The sequence below is a fragment of the Monodelphis domestica genome, chromosome 2 (assembly GCF_027887165.1).
Source record: "Monodelphis domestica isolate mMonDom1 chromosome 2, mMonDom1.pri, whole genome shotgun sequence".
Classification (NCBI taxonomy): Eukaryota; Metazoa; Chordata; class Mammalia; order Didelphimorphia; family Didelphidae; genus Monodelphis; species Monodelphis domestica.
The window spans coordinates 396,202,774-396,220,200 of NC_077228.1; the positions used below are offsets into that span (position 1 = coordinate 396,202,774).

The 17,427-nt window shown below is 37.0% G+C and overlaps 1 protein-coding gene across 1 annotated transcript in view; it reads left to right on the forward strand.

Annotated features, from left to right (window-relative positions):
• The window catches only part of RNF217 (ring finger protein 217), a 169,612-nt gene that overhangs the window by 120,554 nt on the left and 31,631 nt on the right, over positions 1-17,427 (forward strand). The window contains exon 4 of the mRNA XM_007484506.2: positions 14,624-14,825. Coding sequence (XP_007484568.1) covers positions 14,624-14,825 — 202 coding nt within the window. The remainder of the gene's footprint in view (positions 1-14,623; positions 14,826-17,427) is intronic.

Sequence of the window (17,427 nt, forward strand, 5' to 3'; positions counted from 1 at the left end):
TATATTGGCTCGTCCTATCCATGAGCAGTTAATGTTTTTCCAATTGTTCAAGTCTAGTTTTAGTTGTGTGGCGAGTGTTTTGTAGTTGTGTTCATATAGTTCCTGTGTTTGTCTTGGGAGATAGATTCCTAGGTATTTTATTTTGTCTAAGGTGATTTTGAATGGGATTTCTCTTTCTAGTTCTTGCTGCTGAGCTGTGTTGGAGATATATAGAAAAGCTGATGATTTATGTGGGTTTATTTTGTATCCTGCAACTTTGCTAAAGTTGTTGATTATTTCAATTAGCTTTTTGGTTGAATCTCTAGGATTCTTTAAGTAGACCATCATGTCATCCGCAAAGAGTGATAACTTGGTCTCCTCCTTGCCTATTCTGATGCCTTCAATTTCTTTATCTTCTCTAATTGCTACTGCTAGTGTTTCTAGTACAATGTCAAATAGTAGAGGTGATAATGGGCATCCTTGTTTCACTCCTGATCTTATTGGGAATGCATCTAGTTTATCCCCATTGCAGATGATATTAGCTGTTGGTTTTAGATATATACTGTTTATTATTTTTAGGAATGACCCTTCTATTCCTATGCTTTCTAGTGTTTTTAATAGGAATGGGTGTTGTATTTTATCAAAGGCTTTTTCTGCATCTATTGAGATAATCATGTGGTTCTTGCTAGTTTGCTTGTTGATGTGGTCAATTATGTGGATGGTTTTCCTAATGTTGAACCAGCCCTGCATCCCTGGTATAAATCCTACTTGATCATGGTGAATGATCCTTCTGATCACTTGCTGGAGTCTTTTTGCTAGTATCCTATTTAAAATTTTTGCATCTATATTCATTAGGGAGATTGGTCTATAGTTTTCTTTCTCTGTTTTTGACCTGCCTGGTTTTGGAATCAGTACCATGTTTGTGTCGTAAAAGGAGTTTGGTAGAACTCCCTCTTTGCTTATTATGTCAAATAGTTTGTATAGTATTGGGGTTAATTGTTCTCTGAATGTTTGATAGAATTCACAGGTGAATCCATCAGGCCCTGGGGATTTTTTCTTAGGAAGTTCTTTGATGGCTTGATGGATTTCAATTTCTGATATGGGATTATTTAAGAATTCTATTTCCTCTTCTGTTAGTCTAGGCAGTTTGTATTTTTGTATATATTCATCCATTTCTCCTAAATTGGTATATTTATTGCCATATAATTGGGCAAAGTAATTTCTAATGATTGCCTTAATTTCCTCCTCATTGGAGGTGCTGTCCCCCTTTTCATCTTTAATGCTGTGAATTTGCTTTTCTTCCTTCCTTTTTTTAATTAGATTGACCAGTACTTTGTCTATTTTGTTTGTTTTTTCAAAGTACCAGCTTCTTGTCTTATTTATTAAATCAATAGTTCTATCACTTTCGATTTTATTAATTTCTCCCTTAATTTTTAGGATTTCTAATTTGGTTTTCTGCTGGGGGTTTTTAATTTGATCGCTTTCGAGTTTTTTCAATTGCATTTCCAATTGATTGATCTCTGCTCTCCCTTGTTTGTTAATATGAGCTTTCAGGGATATGAATTTGCCTCTGATTACCGCTTTGGCTGCATCCCAAAAGGTTTGAAAGGATGTTTCGCCATTGTCATTTTCCTTGATGAAATTATTAATTGTTTCTATGATTTCTTCTTTAGCTAAACGGTTTTGGAGTATCATATTGTTTAATTTCCAATTGGTTTTAGATTTGGTTTTCCATGTACCATTACTAATCATTATTTTTATTGCCTTGTGATCTGAGAAGGCTGCATTCATTATTTCTGCTTTTTTGCATTTGTGTGCTATGTTTCTGTGACCTAATGTATGGTCAATTTTTGTGAATGTGCCATGTGGTGCTGAGAAGAAGGTGTATTCCTTTTTATCCCTATTTATTTTTCTCCATATGTCTATTAATTCTAATTTTTCTAAGATTTCATTCACTTCTTTTACCTCTTTCTTATTTATTTTTTGATTTGATTTATCTAAATTTGATAATGGTTGGTTTAAGTCTCCCACTAGTATGGTTTTATTGTCTATTTCTTCCTTCAATTCTCCTAGTTTCTCCATTAGAAATTTGGGTGCTATATTATTTGGTGCATACATGTTGATTAGTGATATTTCCTCATTGTCTAGAGTCCCTTTTAACAAAATATAATTACCTTCCCTATCCCTTTTGATCAGGTCTATTTTTGCATTGGCTTTATCAGATATCATGATTACCACTCCTGCCTTCTTTCTATCAGTTGAGGCCCAGAAGGTCTTACTCCATCCTTTAATTCTGACCTTGTGGGTGTCAACCCGCCTCATGTGTGTTTCTTGAAGACAACATATGGTAGGGTTTTGGATTCTAATCCATTCAGCTATTCGTCTACGTTTTATGGGTGAGTTCATCCCATTCACGTTCAAAGTTATGATTGTCATTTGTGGACTCCCTGGCATTTTGATTGCCTTCCCTAATTCTAACCTTTTCTTCTTCGGCTCTACCTTTTAGTCCAGTGATTTACTTTGAATCAGTCCCCCTTGTCCCCTCCCTTGATGTTTCCCTTTTTAGTCCCTCCCTTTTTGTTCCCTCCCCCTCCCCCCTCTCTTTCCCTCCCTTTTTGTTCTCCCTCTCCCCCTCCCCCCCTTGGTTTTCCCTTCTCCTTACCCTTGTTGGGTAAGATAGAATTCAAGATCCCAATGGATCTGGATGTTTTTCCCTCTCAGAGTTGATTTCCCTGAGATTGAGGTTTAAGTAACCCCCCCCCCCCCTCTCTTCCTCTCCTTCTTATAGGAGTTTTCTTCCCCTCCCCTTCCCCTGTGAATCTTTGTGTGAGAACCATTATTCTATTTGGTCTTTCTTTACCCCCTATTTATACATTACATTTTCCCCACATATTAGTATACATAGGTTGATATAAATGTAGTCCTTATAGAAGAGAGTTTGAGTAAAAGAAGATAACATTTTTCCCCTTTCCTTAATATTTACCTTTTCAGGTATTCCTTGCTCTTTGATTTTCGGTATCAAACTTTCCACAGAGCTCTGGTCTTTTCTTTGCAAAAAGTTGGAAGTCTTCTATTTTGTTGAATGCCCATACTTTCCCTTGGAAGTATATAGTCAGTTTTGCTGGGTAGCTGATTCTTGGTTGGAGACCCAGCTCTCTTGCCTTTCTGAAGATCATGTTCCATGCCTTACGATCATTCAGCGTAGAACTTGCAAGGTCTTGTGTGATCCTGATTGGCATTCCTTTATATCTAAATTGTCTTTTTCTGGCTTCCTGTAGGATTTTTTCTTTTGTTTGATAGCTTTGGAATTTGGCAATTACATTCCTGGGAGTTGTCTTTTGGGGGTTTAGTGTAGAAGGTGTTCTGTGAGCTCTGTCAGTGGATGTATTGCCCCCTTGTTCTAGAATCTCTGGGCAATTTTCTTTGATTATATCTTGTATCACCATGTCCAGTTTGGTGTTTATTTCTGGCTTTTCTGGGAGTCCAATTATTCTTAAGTTTTCTCTTCTCCCCCTGTTTTCCAGATCTATCACCTTGTCGGTGAGATATTTTATGTTCTCTTCTAATTTCTTGGTGTTTTGGCTTTGCTTTATTAGTTCTTGCTTTAAAGCCTGGTTTTCTTTTACAGTTTGGTCAAACTGGTTTTGTAGATGCGTGAATTTCTTTTGCATCATTTCCCACTTTTCCTCCCAGAGGGCTTCCATCTTTTTGGTCCTTTCTGATTCAAATTCTTCATGGGTTTGTGGAGAGTTTCTATTTCCTTTGGAAGATTTTGGAGAATTTTCTTGTATATCTTCTTCTATCTGCTCTGTATTTTGTATTTTGGCTCCATAGAATGTGTCCAGAGTCGCCCCTTTCTTCTTATTTTTCTTGGTATTTTGGGGCTTCTGTGCTTCTGTGGAATTTGTCATCTCTGAACGTGGAGGATTGGCTTTTCTTGTCTTTGTCTGGTGATCAGTGGCTTTAGTCCTGGGCAGATGTTGGTTCTATGAGCGTTCCCTGGGTTAAACTGAATATGCCTCACTGGAACTGGAATGGAAGGGTCGGACCACGAGGCCACACTCTCCCCCTGGCTCGATTTCCGGAAGTTGCCTTCAGAATCCCTGGCCGTGAGGCTGTTTCGTAGGCCTGCGGGGGGATGGGCTGCCGCTTCCCCAAGCTCCGAGAGCACAGACTTTCACTGAGACTTGGATAGCAGGATCCAGCCCGTGAGGCTGTCTTGCCCGCCCTGAGGGTTGCTGTTGTTTTGACCAGCTCTCTGCAGCGGAGGCCCCAGGCAGTAACTTTCACCCGGACCGACCAGCTCTTTGCAGCCGAGGCCCCAGGCAGTAACTTTCACCCGGACCGACCAGCTCTTTGCAGCGGAAGCCCCAGGCAGTAACTTTCACCCGGACCGACCAGCTCTTTGCAGCCGAGGCCCCAGGCAGTAACTTTCACCCGGACCGACCAGCTCTTTGCAGCGGAGGCCCCAGGCAGTAACTTTCACCCGGACTGGGACTTGGGTAGAAGACCCTGAGGGTTGTTGTTCCTCAGACCCTGCTCTCTGAGCCCGGCGCGGCTGCCCCTTCCGGGAGCCTTGGACTCTGCGCTCCTACCCCTGAGGTCCGGGGGATATCGGGTTCTGGCTTTTAAGGGGAGCCGTACCTTTTGAACCGGGTCCAGGTCCAGGAGGAGGGTTCCCAGGGTCTGTGCTGTTGATCGTTTTGAATTTCGGCGCCTTAGGAGCTTCTAGTTTGAGATCGGTCGGGAAGGGTTTTCCGGAGATCTGAACTTCAGCTTTCTCTAAGCCGCCATCTTAACCGGAAGTCTCGATTATTTTACATTTCTAAGTGCCTATTTCACTTGGATCTCTCCCATCATCCCAAACATGTTGCTAAACACGTTCATTTTAATGAAATGAGACATTTTATTTAATTTAGAATATTTTTCCATGGTTACATGATTCATGTTCTTTCACCCTTCTCCTTCCACCCTCCACCCCCCATAGCCAAGGAGCAGTTCCACTGGGTTTTACATGTGAGACATTTTCTAAAAGATGACTATGGTTTTGTTTTGTTTTTCTACAACTCTTTTCTGTGTTTGTGCAAGTCAGCATTTTAAAAAAATACAATCTGGAAATCAATGATAATAAAGACTTTTGTGGGTGGGGTTAATCATTAGTGCCATCTACTGTCCAATTTAGATTTAGCAATGATTATTCATAAATCACTAAAATCACAGGAGTATAAACTAAGAGCAGGAAGGGACTTTAGAGGCCATATAATCTAACTCTCTCATTTTAGAGAAAAGATAAGTGAGGATCATAGTTTTAGAGATCCATTAAGTGATTTGCTGAAGATCACAAACTGGTCCATTGATTCCAAATAGAAGATGTGCTGATGTTGTTCAACTTTGAGGAAAGGAAAAAAAATATTCAGAATGATGGAGTCTATAATAATAATAATAACTTACACTAACAAAATGCTTTAAAGTTTGCAAAGTGCCTTAAATGCATTATCTTATTTGATTCTATCAATTAAACCTGAGAGAGGTTAAGGGACTTGCCTCTGGCCACGTGGTGTCAGGCAAAATTAGGGGATGGGAGAGATCCCTGCATTCTGGATGGACCCAGGTAAGCCATCCTTCATTCTCTTTCTTGCTTTCTTTTTAGTATTTCTGATTTATTCACCTCCCCCTGTGCCAGAATCTCATCTCCATGCCTGTCTTTCATCTCCCTTTTTTGTGTTGTTTTCCCTTGTTAGAATGTCAGCTTCTTGGGGATGAGAATTGCTTTTATTTTCTTGTATGTCTCCCCAAAGTCTAGGACTTACATAGTAAGTTTAAAACAGAAGAGTCACAAAGGCTAGATAGTTGGGGTGAAGTGACTTGCAATCTAGGAAGTCATATTTGAACCCAGATCACCCCAACTACAGGCCTTGCATTCTGTCCACTGTACTACCTTGTTACCCATGAATTCTTAATAATTGCTAGTTGCCTTGCCTTGTCTACTTCTACTTGTCTACTTGCCTTGTCTTGGCTACTTCTGCCACGCTGCTTTCAAGGAAGTGGGTGGAAATTGTTTCATATAGGACCATAGGTGCCGCCATATTTTTCAACAAGGTATCCAGGAATATGTTCAGTTCTACAGTTGTTGAAAGTCCACCTTGTATAATACATTGTACTACAACCCAAAAGAGATGAAATGAATGTGACAGAATTCCTACTTTTGGAATTGTTTTTCCATTACCTTTTATCCTCTTGATTATCATGTTGAGGAACTCAGAATTCATTCTAGAGACAATGGGAGTTACTGAGGGAGGTTTTTGAGTAAGATGGATATGTATTTTAGGGAGATGGATATGACTTAGATAATTTGGAATAAATTGAGAGTAGAGCAAGGGAGGCTCCATTAGGAAGTTAATGCAATAATCTAGGGATAAATAATCAGGGTCTGACCTGTAGCAACTGACAGTGGGGTTGGAAAGAAGATGCTAGATTCCACAGGCGATGCATGTAAAAATCCATGGAATGTGACAGTTGTCTAGCACTGAGGCAGCAAGCTGACACAAAGACAAGAAAGTACAAATTTAGGTATGAGAGAGACAAGCAAATGGGAGGAGCTCAAGCTACCTCTATGGAGTGTGGTGGGAGTTACACAGATTTAGAAAGAATATCGCTAACACAGAATTTCACTATCTAAATATTAGTTCCTAGTCTTTGCTAAAAACAAAACAAAAACAGAGTTGCTGATCAGTTCTTGACTTGTAGATGTTTTTGTCCTTCAGAAGTTTAGAAGGAGCAATGACAGAACTATTATTCTGAATGTAATTCCTGACCAAAAAAGGGAGAAATTTGTTGCCAGAGTAGAAATTAAAATAAACTTAGCCAGCAATGCTACTATTAAGTCTTTATCCCAAAGAGATCAAAATAGGGGGAAAAGACTTGATTGTACAAACATATTTATAGCAGCTCTTCTTATGGTGACAAAGAACTGGAAACTGAAAGGATGTCCCTTACCTCGGGAATGAATAAGCAATTTGTGGTGTATAGTGGTAATGGAATACTATTGCTCTATGAGAAATGACAAACAAGATGATCATTAAAAAAATTTGGAAAGCCTTCATGTGAAATGATGCAAAATGAAATGAACAGAACCAGGAGAACATTGTACACAGTAATGGCAGTAAAGTACAATTGAGAAGGAATTAACTATTATTAGCAACCCAAGGATTCCCGACAACTCAAGGAACTCATGATGAAAACACTGTCATAGAAGGAACTGATGGAGTCTGAATACAGATTGAAACATACCATTCTTCACTTTATTTCCTCAGTGAATTTTTCTCTAGTGTAATTAATAGATGTCTTCTTTTACAATATGATGAACAAGGAAATATAGCATATATGATCATGTAAATAATGATAATTATATGATAATATAATGATAGTATTCCATGTAAAATCTATGTCATATTTCCTGCCATTGTGGGGAGGATGGAAAGATGAAAGAGAGGGAACAAACATGGATTGCAAAATGTAAGACAATGATTATTAACTGTTTCAACATGTAATATCGAAAAAAATTAAAAAATAAATACACTTAGGAGGAAGTGCTTTTACCTTGTGAAAGTTTTTGATAGACAAGGAAAGGAAGTCCAGGCATACGATGACTTAACTGTTACCAAGACTCTGGGAGAAAGGGAAGAATATTTGTGGTATCATGGAATAAGATATGACTGATAAAATTACTGTCCAAAAGTAATTAGCATGCTCAGGGTTAACAATGAAGATAAAACAGATTACTCTAAGGAAGAAAAAATGAAGCAGTCCAAATAAATCACAGTTGGCTGAATAAGAAATGTGTCAGCCAACTCTTATTTTTTTAAATATGTACAGAAAATAAATGAAAGTCAGAGAGGGAGGGAAGATGCATTTATAATAAATACTATGTGCTGGACATGTGTGAAGCAAGGGCAGGTAACTGCATGATTACAAAATCTTGCAAGAATATCATTAATGCTTTAATCAAGAGTATATCGAATTTTGTAATGAATGGTAAAAACAAAAGATATGTTTTAAAAGGTCAAATAAATTCAAGTCAATTCCAAAAGCATTTATTTAGAACCTACTCTGATCAAACGAAATAATATGTGAAACATTCATCAAAGTTTAAAGTGTTACATAAACGTTAGCTATAATTATAATAATAAACTTAAAAAGGAAAGGAGTTTGGGGATGTGAAGGGATGGATTTTGGGGGGCCAGTGCCTGTAGGCTGACTATGGGCTGAAAAGACTAACAGACACTCTGACCAGGGCAGAGCCTGGGCTGAGATCACACACAGACTACTCTGAAATGGAAAAGTATGTTTAATTAAAGAGAATAGGTAAAAAGGGTATGGGGTAACCCTTAAGCTAAATTTTTATCTAATACTCAAAAAATCTAATGTCTCTTCACAGAGATTCTTCAGAGTGGTTTCCCTACTCTAATCTTCTCCTCACTGCCTAAAAATCCCATTCCCTGTTCTTTTTTTTTTTTAAACCCTTACCTTCTGTCATAGAATCAATACTGGGTATTGGTTCCAAAGCAGAAGAGTGGTAAGGGCCTGCAAGGGGGGTTAAGAGTCACACAGCTAGGAAGTGTCTGAGGTCAAATTTGAACCCAGGACCTCCCATCTCAGGACCTAACTCTCATTCCACTGAGCCACCCAGCTCCCCCCACCCCAAGCCCTGTTCTTGATAAGCAACAATTAAACCCCCCCCCCCCCCTTAGCTGGTATTAAAGAACAAGTCTGTGTAAGCCTGTTTAGGGCCCAGGGAAGGTCCTTGATCCAAAAAGGATCTTGACTTGGTCTCACGAAATCACTGCAGATAGTTGGTCAGGATCACCAGGTTCTGCTCCAATGAAATACAGCAAAGGAGACAGCAAGCAGAGCAGGAACAAGGATAGAATCAGCCACTAAGGAAATGCAGCCACCTCCTCCAGGTATCTCCAGAGACAGCTAACAGCCTCAGTACCAGTCTAATCCTTCCTTCAGAGTTCCAGAATCTTTTCTGCTGGTCTCCCCTTTGCAAAATTATACACTTTCCTCCTTAACTTTTTTTTAAAACAATACTAGGTACAGGGGATACAGTCACAATAATAGTAACAATAATATCTAACATTGACATAGTGCTTTACAAATATTATTTCATTTGATAAAACAACCCTGATGTGGAGATGCCATTGTTATTCTCATTTTACAGAGGAGGAAACTGAGCCAATTAATTATCTAGGGCATGCTGGATCTCCTTATTATACTGTCTCACTGGGTGATATCATCAGCTTCCATGAATTCAATTATCATCTCTATGCAAATCCCAGATCTCTTTATCTAGCCCTAACCTCTCTCTTGGTCTCTAGTCTTACATTTCCAACTGCCTATTAGTCATCTCAAACCTGATATCCTATACACATCTTAATCCCAACTTGTTCAAGAATATATTCATTAGCTTTATCCTAAGGCCCTCCTGTCTTCCAAACTTCACTATTATTGTTAAGAAAACTCAGTTGTTGGTTGTTGAGTATCGCAGCTCAAGTGTCATACTTGACTCCTCACTCTCACCTCCTGTATCCAATTTGTTGCCAAGTCCTATCAATTCTACCTTGGCAAATTTTCTGATATTTGCCTTATTCTCTCCTCTTGATACAGTCACCACATCAGTGTAAGACTTCATTAAATACCTGGACTATGGTAATACCTTCTGATCTATCTCCCTGCCTCAAATCTTTCCCGAATCCAATCTATCCTCCATTCATCTATCAAAGTGTTCTTCCTCAAATGCATGTCTTACCTTTCAATAAATTCTAGTGTTTCCCTATTACCTCTAGGATCAAATCTAATATCCTTTTTGGCTGTGAAAGCTTTCATAACTGTCCAGTACCTTCCAGACTTTTAAGTCTCTCCGTACTGTACTCCCTTCTTGATATGCTCTTTGATCCAATGATACTGACCTCCTTGTTCTTCCTCATTTAGAATGCTCTACCTCTTTCTTTCTACCTTCTAACTTCTTCCCTGGTCCTAACCTTCCCTGGTCCTTTTTAATGCTTAATGCTTTGAGATCACCTCTAAGGATTCCTGTATGTATCTTGCTTCGTCACAGATATTACATATCTCTGCCATGAAATTGTGAACATTTTGAGGGTAAGGATTGTTTTTATTTTGCACCCTCAGCGTACAGTGCCTGGCACATAGTAAACAATAAGTTCTTATTGACTTAATATGGCAGGCTATACAAAAGTGAAAAATAGAATAGTGATATATAAGCAATAAGAAGTAAGCCTATTTGGCTAAAGTATCTAATGTGAAATACGTCTGGGAAGAAATGGTAGAGCTTAGTTATGAAGAACTTTAAATCAGTGGATGGGAGGGAAGCTAGAAGATCAGAGAAGTGATAAGACTATTTTAGGTAGAGAAGATGATTTTTTAAATGGGTATCATAAAAAAGATGTAGAAAATTTTTTGTGACCAAGACATACTTGTTTTTTTTTTCATAAAGGAGAATAATATTTATACTGTGAACATTAGAAAAACATTAAAACATTTTCCCATTAATATCTTTTGTTTTAATATTAGCTTTATTTCTAAATATTCTCCTTAACTATAAAGCCATTTCCTAGAGTAAAGAATAGGACAACTAAGTAGTACAGTGGATCGAGTGCTTGGCCTCAGACATTTAACTGTGTAACCCTAGGCAGGTGTCACTTAACCCTGTTTGCCTCAGTTTCCTCATTTGTAAAATGAACTGGAGAAGGAAATGGCAAATCACTTCAGTATTTCTGCCACAAACCTTAAATGAGGTGATAAAGAGCTGAATATGAGTGAAAACAACTGAACAACCCAGTAAAGAATAATGGGTGGGGGAGGGGGAGTTCAGCAAAATTAACTAACATATCAATATTCACAGAGTTTAGCATTCCTACTTCTCTATCTCTGCAAAGATGAAAGTGACAAAAAATTGAGGGTTATCTAAAAACATAAAATACCAAAATTAATAAACATGCTATTGACATGATAAATGGGATTGTAGGACAGTTGATTGACAAATTTCTTCCAGAAATAATGGGGAGGGAAGAAGGGAGGGAGGGAGAGAGAAAGAGAAGAGAGAGAGAGAGAGAGAGAGAGAGAGAGAGAGAGAGAGAGAGAGAGAGAGAGAGAGAGAGAGAGAGAGAGAGAGAGAGAGAGAGAGAGAATGTTGTGAGAAAGTGTAGTAAAAACATACCAAGGGCTTTCCTAAAATAGTATTCCAGAGAGGAACCAGGACAGCACTACCTTGTCATAGCAGTACCTCCAGATTATAGTGATTAATGTAAGTTTTGAAGCAGAGACCTGTGGCCAGAAAGGATAGAGTAAAATTAACTATTTGAAGTGTGCATGACTGTTGTATAAACATGGAAAGTGACAAACAAATAGCTGACATCTATGTAGAGCTTTAAGATTTGCCAAGATTTTTACATATTTTAATTTTATTATGCCAATAACCCCATTTGACATAGGTGGTACAGATAACCTATGTCACAATTGAGGAAGCTAAGATTCAAAGAAGTTAAAAGATTTGTCTTTGGTCCCAGAGCTAATTTAAATCTACATCTTCCCTGTCTCTTAAGTCTAATGTTCTTACCACTACACTATGCTATCTACAAGGGAAAAGTATCAGTATGTGCATAAGTAAGACTGATATAAAATGTCATCTGGGTAAAGGAGAGCCAAGAAAAGTGATAAATAATTTTTGAGAGAGACAGAAAACTTTTCTTTGTGGGAAGGAGCATGCGAAGACTTCATGAAAAAGCGAACAGCTGAGTTATACTTTGAAGTCAGAGAAGAACTTAAAAAACTTGGGAGGATGGGGTTCAGGAATATACATTTTAAAAATTAGGGATGAAGTAAGCAAAGGTATAGAAATGGTACTGGGCAGGAAAAATAGGGAGTATGGAGATGCAGAACATACAAAGGGGAGTAAGTATCAAGAGGGAAGGCTGGACAGGTCAATTGTGCCAGATTGTGGAGGAGGTTGTATGTGGGCAAACTTTCAAACATTATCTAGGCATTGGGGAACCACTGAAGGTGTTAAAATAGAATAGTAATGTGATCATGGCAGTGACTAGAAAGCAACATTGAAAATGGACTTGGAGCCAGGAAGACCTGTGCTCAAATCCTGCTTCAGTTATTCTGTGTTTGACCAGGCAAGTCTCTCAGCCTCTTGCAGCCTTGGTTTCCTCATCTCTAAAATAAGGATGATAATAGTCCCCACTTCATAGAAATATTGTGAAATCACATGAGGTTATTATGTAAAATAGTTGGAAATATAACTGGCAATTTTTGCCCAGGGGATAAACAGCACAAAAAGTTCTCTAAAATATTCTGAGGGGGATGGGGTTTCAGGTGGAGGATTGTTTGAGGTGTGACAGGCTTGTAACTAACCATCAGAGATATGATTAGTTAGTATCATAATTTATCTTTCTAACCCTCATCTTCTGTCTTACTATCAATTTAAAAAATTTTTTTAATGTATTCTTTTTTGTTACATTAAAATGCCCATTTAACTCCCTCCCCCTCTCTCTATTAGAGAAGGCATTATTTGACAAAAAGATATTTGTATGTATAAAGCTATGTCTTATTTATTTCCTTCAGTATTTTCCTTGGGAGGTTGACATACCTAAGTCATTCTCCAAATAATATTTCAGTTGCTCTATATAATGTTCTCTTGGTTTTGATTGTTTCATTCTTCATAATTTCATGTAGGTCTTTCCATGTTTTTTCCAAAATTAACCTTTTCCCAATCCACATCTTTCTTGATGTCCTCTCTGCAGCCTTTGACACTATAGATCACCTTATCCTCCTGTATACTCTTTCCTCTCTTCGTCTTTTCTGACACTGTTTTCATCCTCCTTGTAAAGAACCACTCTTTCTGGATTTGAATCTTCTTTGCTGGTTCTTCATCTATATAGTGCCCATTAAATGTAGGTATCCAACAGATATATGTTGGAGCCAGTTCATACCATCTTTTAAAAGCCAATTGTTAAGTTTTCAGTGTGAGCATTTTACACCTCAGACATCAACAAATGCTACAAATAAGAGCTTGATTTATTGTTTTGTTGACTGTCTAGACTTAAGAAAATGGAAAAAAATGTTAAAGATGCACATTAAAAATATGTTGAGCACACTTTTTTTTAAAAAAGAGAGAACCAGTTGTTAAACATTTTTCAGTATACATCTGGTTTGTTTCCTCTCTATTCCATTCCCCCTCCTCATTCCAGCCAAGGCTCTATCCTAGGTCTCCTCCTTTTCTCTTCTATAGTGTCTTCTTAGGTGATCGATCTCACCAATTTCCATGGGATCAATTATCATCTCAATGCAGATGATTCCCACATCTTTATATCTAGTTCCATTCCTTTTCTTGAGCCTCTGTATATATCAGCTATTGCTTTTTGGATATCTTAAATTTGATGTCTTGTAGACATCTCAAACACATTATTTCCAAAACAGAATTCATTGTTTCTCTAAAATCCTCCCCTTCACTGAGGCTCAAAACTTATTTCTTCTGTGACTCCTCACTTGCACGCCCCTTATCAAATCTCTTATCAGAGCTTGATGTTCCTTTCTAACTTCACAACATCTTTTACAGTTGTGCCCTTCTTTCCACACTCCTGCAGTCACAACCCTAGTTCAGGTCCTCATCACATCTTACCTGGATTATTACAACAGTTTTCTAACTGTACTCAGCCTCCAATATCTCCCTGAAACATGAATTTCATTCTGATCATCTCTTAAAAATGCCCCAATCCATCATTCACTCAACTACCACAATAGTTTTTCTAAAGCCTAGATCTGACCATGCCACCCCTGCTTGGTGAATTCTAATGCTCCTTCTCCCCTCCAAGATGTATTATGAGCTGTTATTGGCATTTCAAATTCATCCTAAGCTGCTGACTTCCTACACTCTTATGATCTATCTTTGCTAGCCTACTTAAAGTTCTTCAAAGAAACACTCCTGTCTCCCTAACAATGTACTGGCTGTCTACCTTGTGAGCAATGGTTTGTTTGCCTCTCATTTGCCTCTTAGTTTACTCTGACCTTTTTCAAGATTAGTACAAGCAGATCTGCAGAAGACCTTTGCCAGCCTCAGATTGCTTTCCATCTACTCTATTCTATTTATCTCATTATTTATATGTTATATGTTCACCATTAGAATGTAAATTCTTTGAAATCTCAAAAACCAAAGAAATCTGATTTTTGCCTTTCTTTATATATCTAGCCCTCTAGCACTTAGTAAGAACTTATTAAAAGTTAGTTTGTTTGTGAACAGACTCCCTTCAAATCCATGAATTTGTGTGTGTGAAACAGAACTATCTGGGCACAAGTTCAGCTTTGGCCAAAGTTGATTCTATATACACATTCATACCTGCATACTTCTACATAGAGAGAAAAAAATATACATGTATATGGAGAGAGAAAATTCTTGAGGTTCTGACAGTAAATGAGTATACAGTAAAAGTTATTGATAGATGCTTTTGTACCTATAAACTTACAGTTAACTTTTTCAGATAACTTACTAAGCTTTATTCTAATCAATATTTTAATGATTTTTTTCCTCCTCTTTTTCTTTACCCTATTTTTCCTAATAAAGATTCACATCCAGAGAACAGAAGGATGTGACCACATGACCTGTTCACAATGTAACACTAATTTCTGTTATCGCTGTGGGGAGAGATATCGCCAGCTCCGGTTCTTTGGAGATCACACATCAAACCTCAGTATATTTGGATGCAAATATCGCTACCTCCCTGAAAGACCCCATTTAAGGAGATTAGTACGAGGCTCAGTATGTGGTAAGTGTATGATAGAATTTTTTAAATGTCTATCACATAAAGTAGTTGAAATATTAGTCTCAAATTTGTGGACTGGAGAATGAAATAGAATTCAACTGAGTTTACATAGTTTTCTTTGTTAGATTCTTTTCTCTTTCCTACACAAAAATAATGAGTTAATTTGAAGTTCATATTTCACACAATTTCATTTTTTAAGTGCTAATCTTTTCAACTTTTATTTGTAGGCAAAATGAATTGATGTCATTCAGAAAGTAAGGTGGTATTCCACTACCTCATATTTTTCATGGAGAAAGAAAGTGGCTTCTTAAAAACTATGATTAGATTTTGTAACCAGGATTTTGCTTCAGTTGCATTTCTTTTTTATTTTTTTCCATCTATACTATCACTTTCTCTCATGCCACTCATTTAGTAGCCATTGTAATGTCTTGATTTCAAATTAATGTAAGATTAAAAAAAGAAGGGGATTTTTGCTTATGCTAAAAAATAGAGGACCTTTCTTAAAAATCTCTGAGTCAAAATATTTGTTTTTTAAGAACATTTAAGGGATTTTATGTAGTTTTGAAAACCAGGAGATATTTCCTTTGACATATTCCCCTGCCTTTCTGATTTAATGACATTTAACTTTTTTTAACCAATTACAGTGTGTTCTCTTTAAATGGAGGTAATAATACTGACTTTCATCATTGGAATATGGATTTCTTTACAGAATCCATTTACAAGCCTCTCATTTGTAAAGGATATATTTGAGGAGGATAAAATAGAATCTCTGAATGTTATAATTAGTAAAAATCTGAGAGATATGTTTCTGTGTCTCTCCCCCTTCACATGTCTCATCTCTGCCTCATAATTCTGCCAAATAATTATTTCAGAGTATAATCCTAATACAGTCACATACAGATGGGTTTTTTCTCTTAAATGGACAATTTTAGTGTTTGGGAAGACCCTTTCAAATGAGAAAAATCTTCCATGGCTGACTATTTCAACAAAAGTCCATTAACATGTGCATTTGTATTTCTTTTGTTTATTTGCTTATTTGAACACCCCCAATGTGCTTTTTTCAGTAAGCAAAATGTTCAGACACAAACAACAAGCTGGACCACATGCGAGTCTCCCATTTAAATTATTCCTCATCTGATTTTTATTTTCTCAAGTGATAAGGAAACAGTATTGCTGAAAAGAGAATTAATTCTCTGGTCCACCTATTTTGGATTGATTTTCTGAAGGATGTATGCTTGGGGATGAATTTTCAATGATGGATGACCCATCAGTTGGGTTATAAAAAGAAGAAAATGATTACAAATATCTAGAGAAAAAAACGGATGGCATCATGCCAATAGAGCCAAATTGCACAAACTGAGAATATTTGAGAACCAAATAGGATAGACTCTTACTAAATTAGGACAAATATTAGAGATTGTCAAAACTAGGGAACCTATGAATGTGAATGGGGGAAATTTTCATCTTTATTTTTAATAATATTTTCTTTTTTCCCATTTACTTGTAAAAATAATTTAAAAAATTTTTTCTCTGTCCTCTCCGAATTCCCTCTGTTACTCCCATTCCTCCACCCTCCCTGAGATGGCAAGCAATTTGATACAGGTTTAACATGTAGAATCATGTAAAACATTTTTCTATATTAGGCATTTTGTGGGAAAAAAAATCTCAAAAAACATATCAGAGATAATGTAAATTTTTTCCCCAGATTTCTACTTTCCTTTTAATCTTGTTTGCATTGGTTTTGTTAATATAAAACTTTTTTAATTTAATATAATCAAAATTTACATTTTATAATGCTCTCTATCTCATTTGGTCCTAAATACTTCTCTTTTCCATAGATCTAAAAGGTAAACTATTCCATGCTTTCCCAGTTTGCTTATTGGTATCCTTCCTTATGTTTAGATCACATAACCATTACATCTTTATTTACATTAACCTCTTAAAGTATAATTTATCATTTCATTCAGCTATGAATATAGAAAATAAACATTAGTATCAGAAGGGATCCATAGGGTCAAAATACCAAAGAGGTCCATACATACAAAAAGGTTAAGAATCTCTGGTCTGGTTTATACCAGACTGAAGCATGAACACACTCTACAGCATTTTAAACAAGTGATTATCCAGTCTTTAGTCAAAAACCTCTATGGACTGAGAACTCAACTAATTCATAGAGACTCACCTCATTTTTAGACAGACTTGACAACGAGGAAGTTACTGATGTTAAACCCAAATCTATCTCCCTGTAACTTTCACTCATTGGTCCTAGTTTTGTCTTAGGCTCCAAGTAGAATAACTATAATCTCTCTCCTAAATGAGTAAAGTTCATTTCTGTTTTACACTTACTATTGCCTCCTAAATCACCTCTCAGCTAAACATCCCCAGTTCTTCCAACTGATCTTCGTGTGACCTAATTTTGTGTTCTCTAACCATTCTGTTCATTTTCCTAGTAAATGCCACATGACTTCACCCACTTTGGAACTTCCACAGCACTTAAGTGCTCTTCTGTTGGTATTTTTCTCAATATAGTATATTGAAACAAATTTGTATATTTATTGGTATTTTTCTTAATACAGTTGATATTGAAACAAATTTGTATATTTAT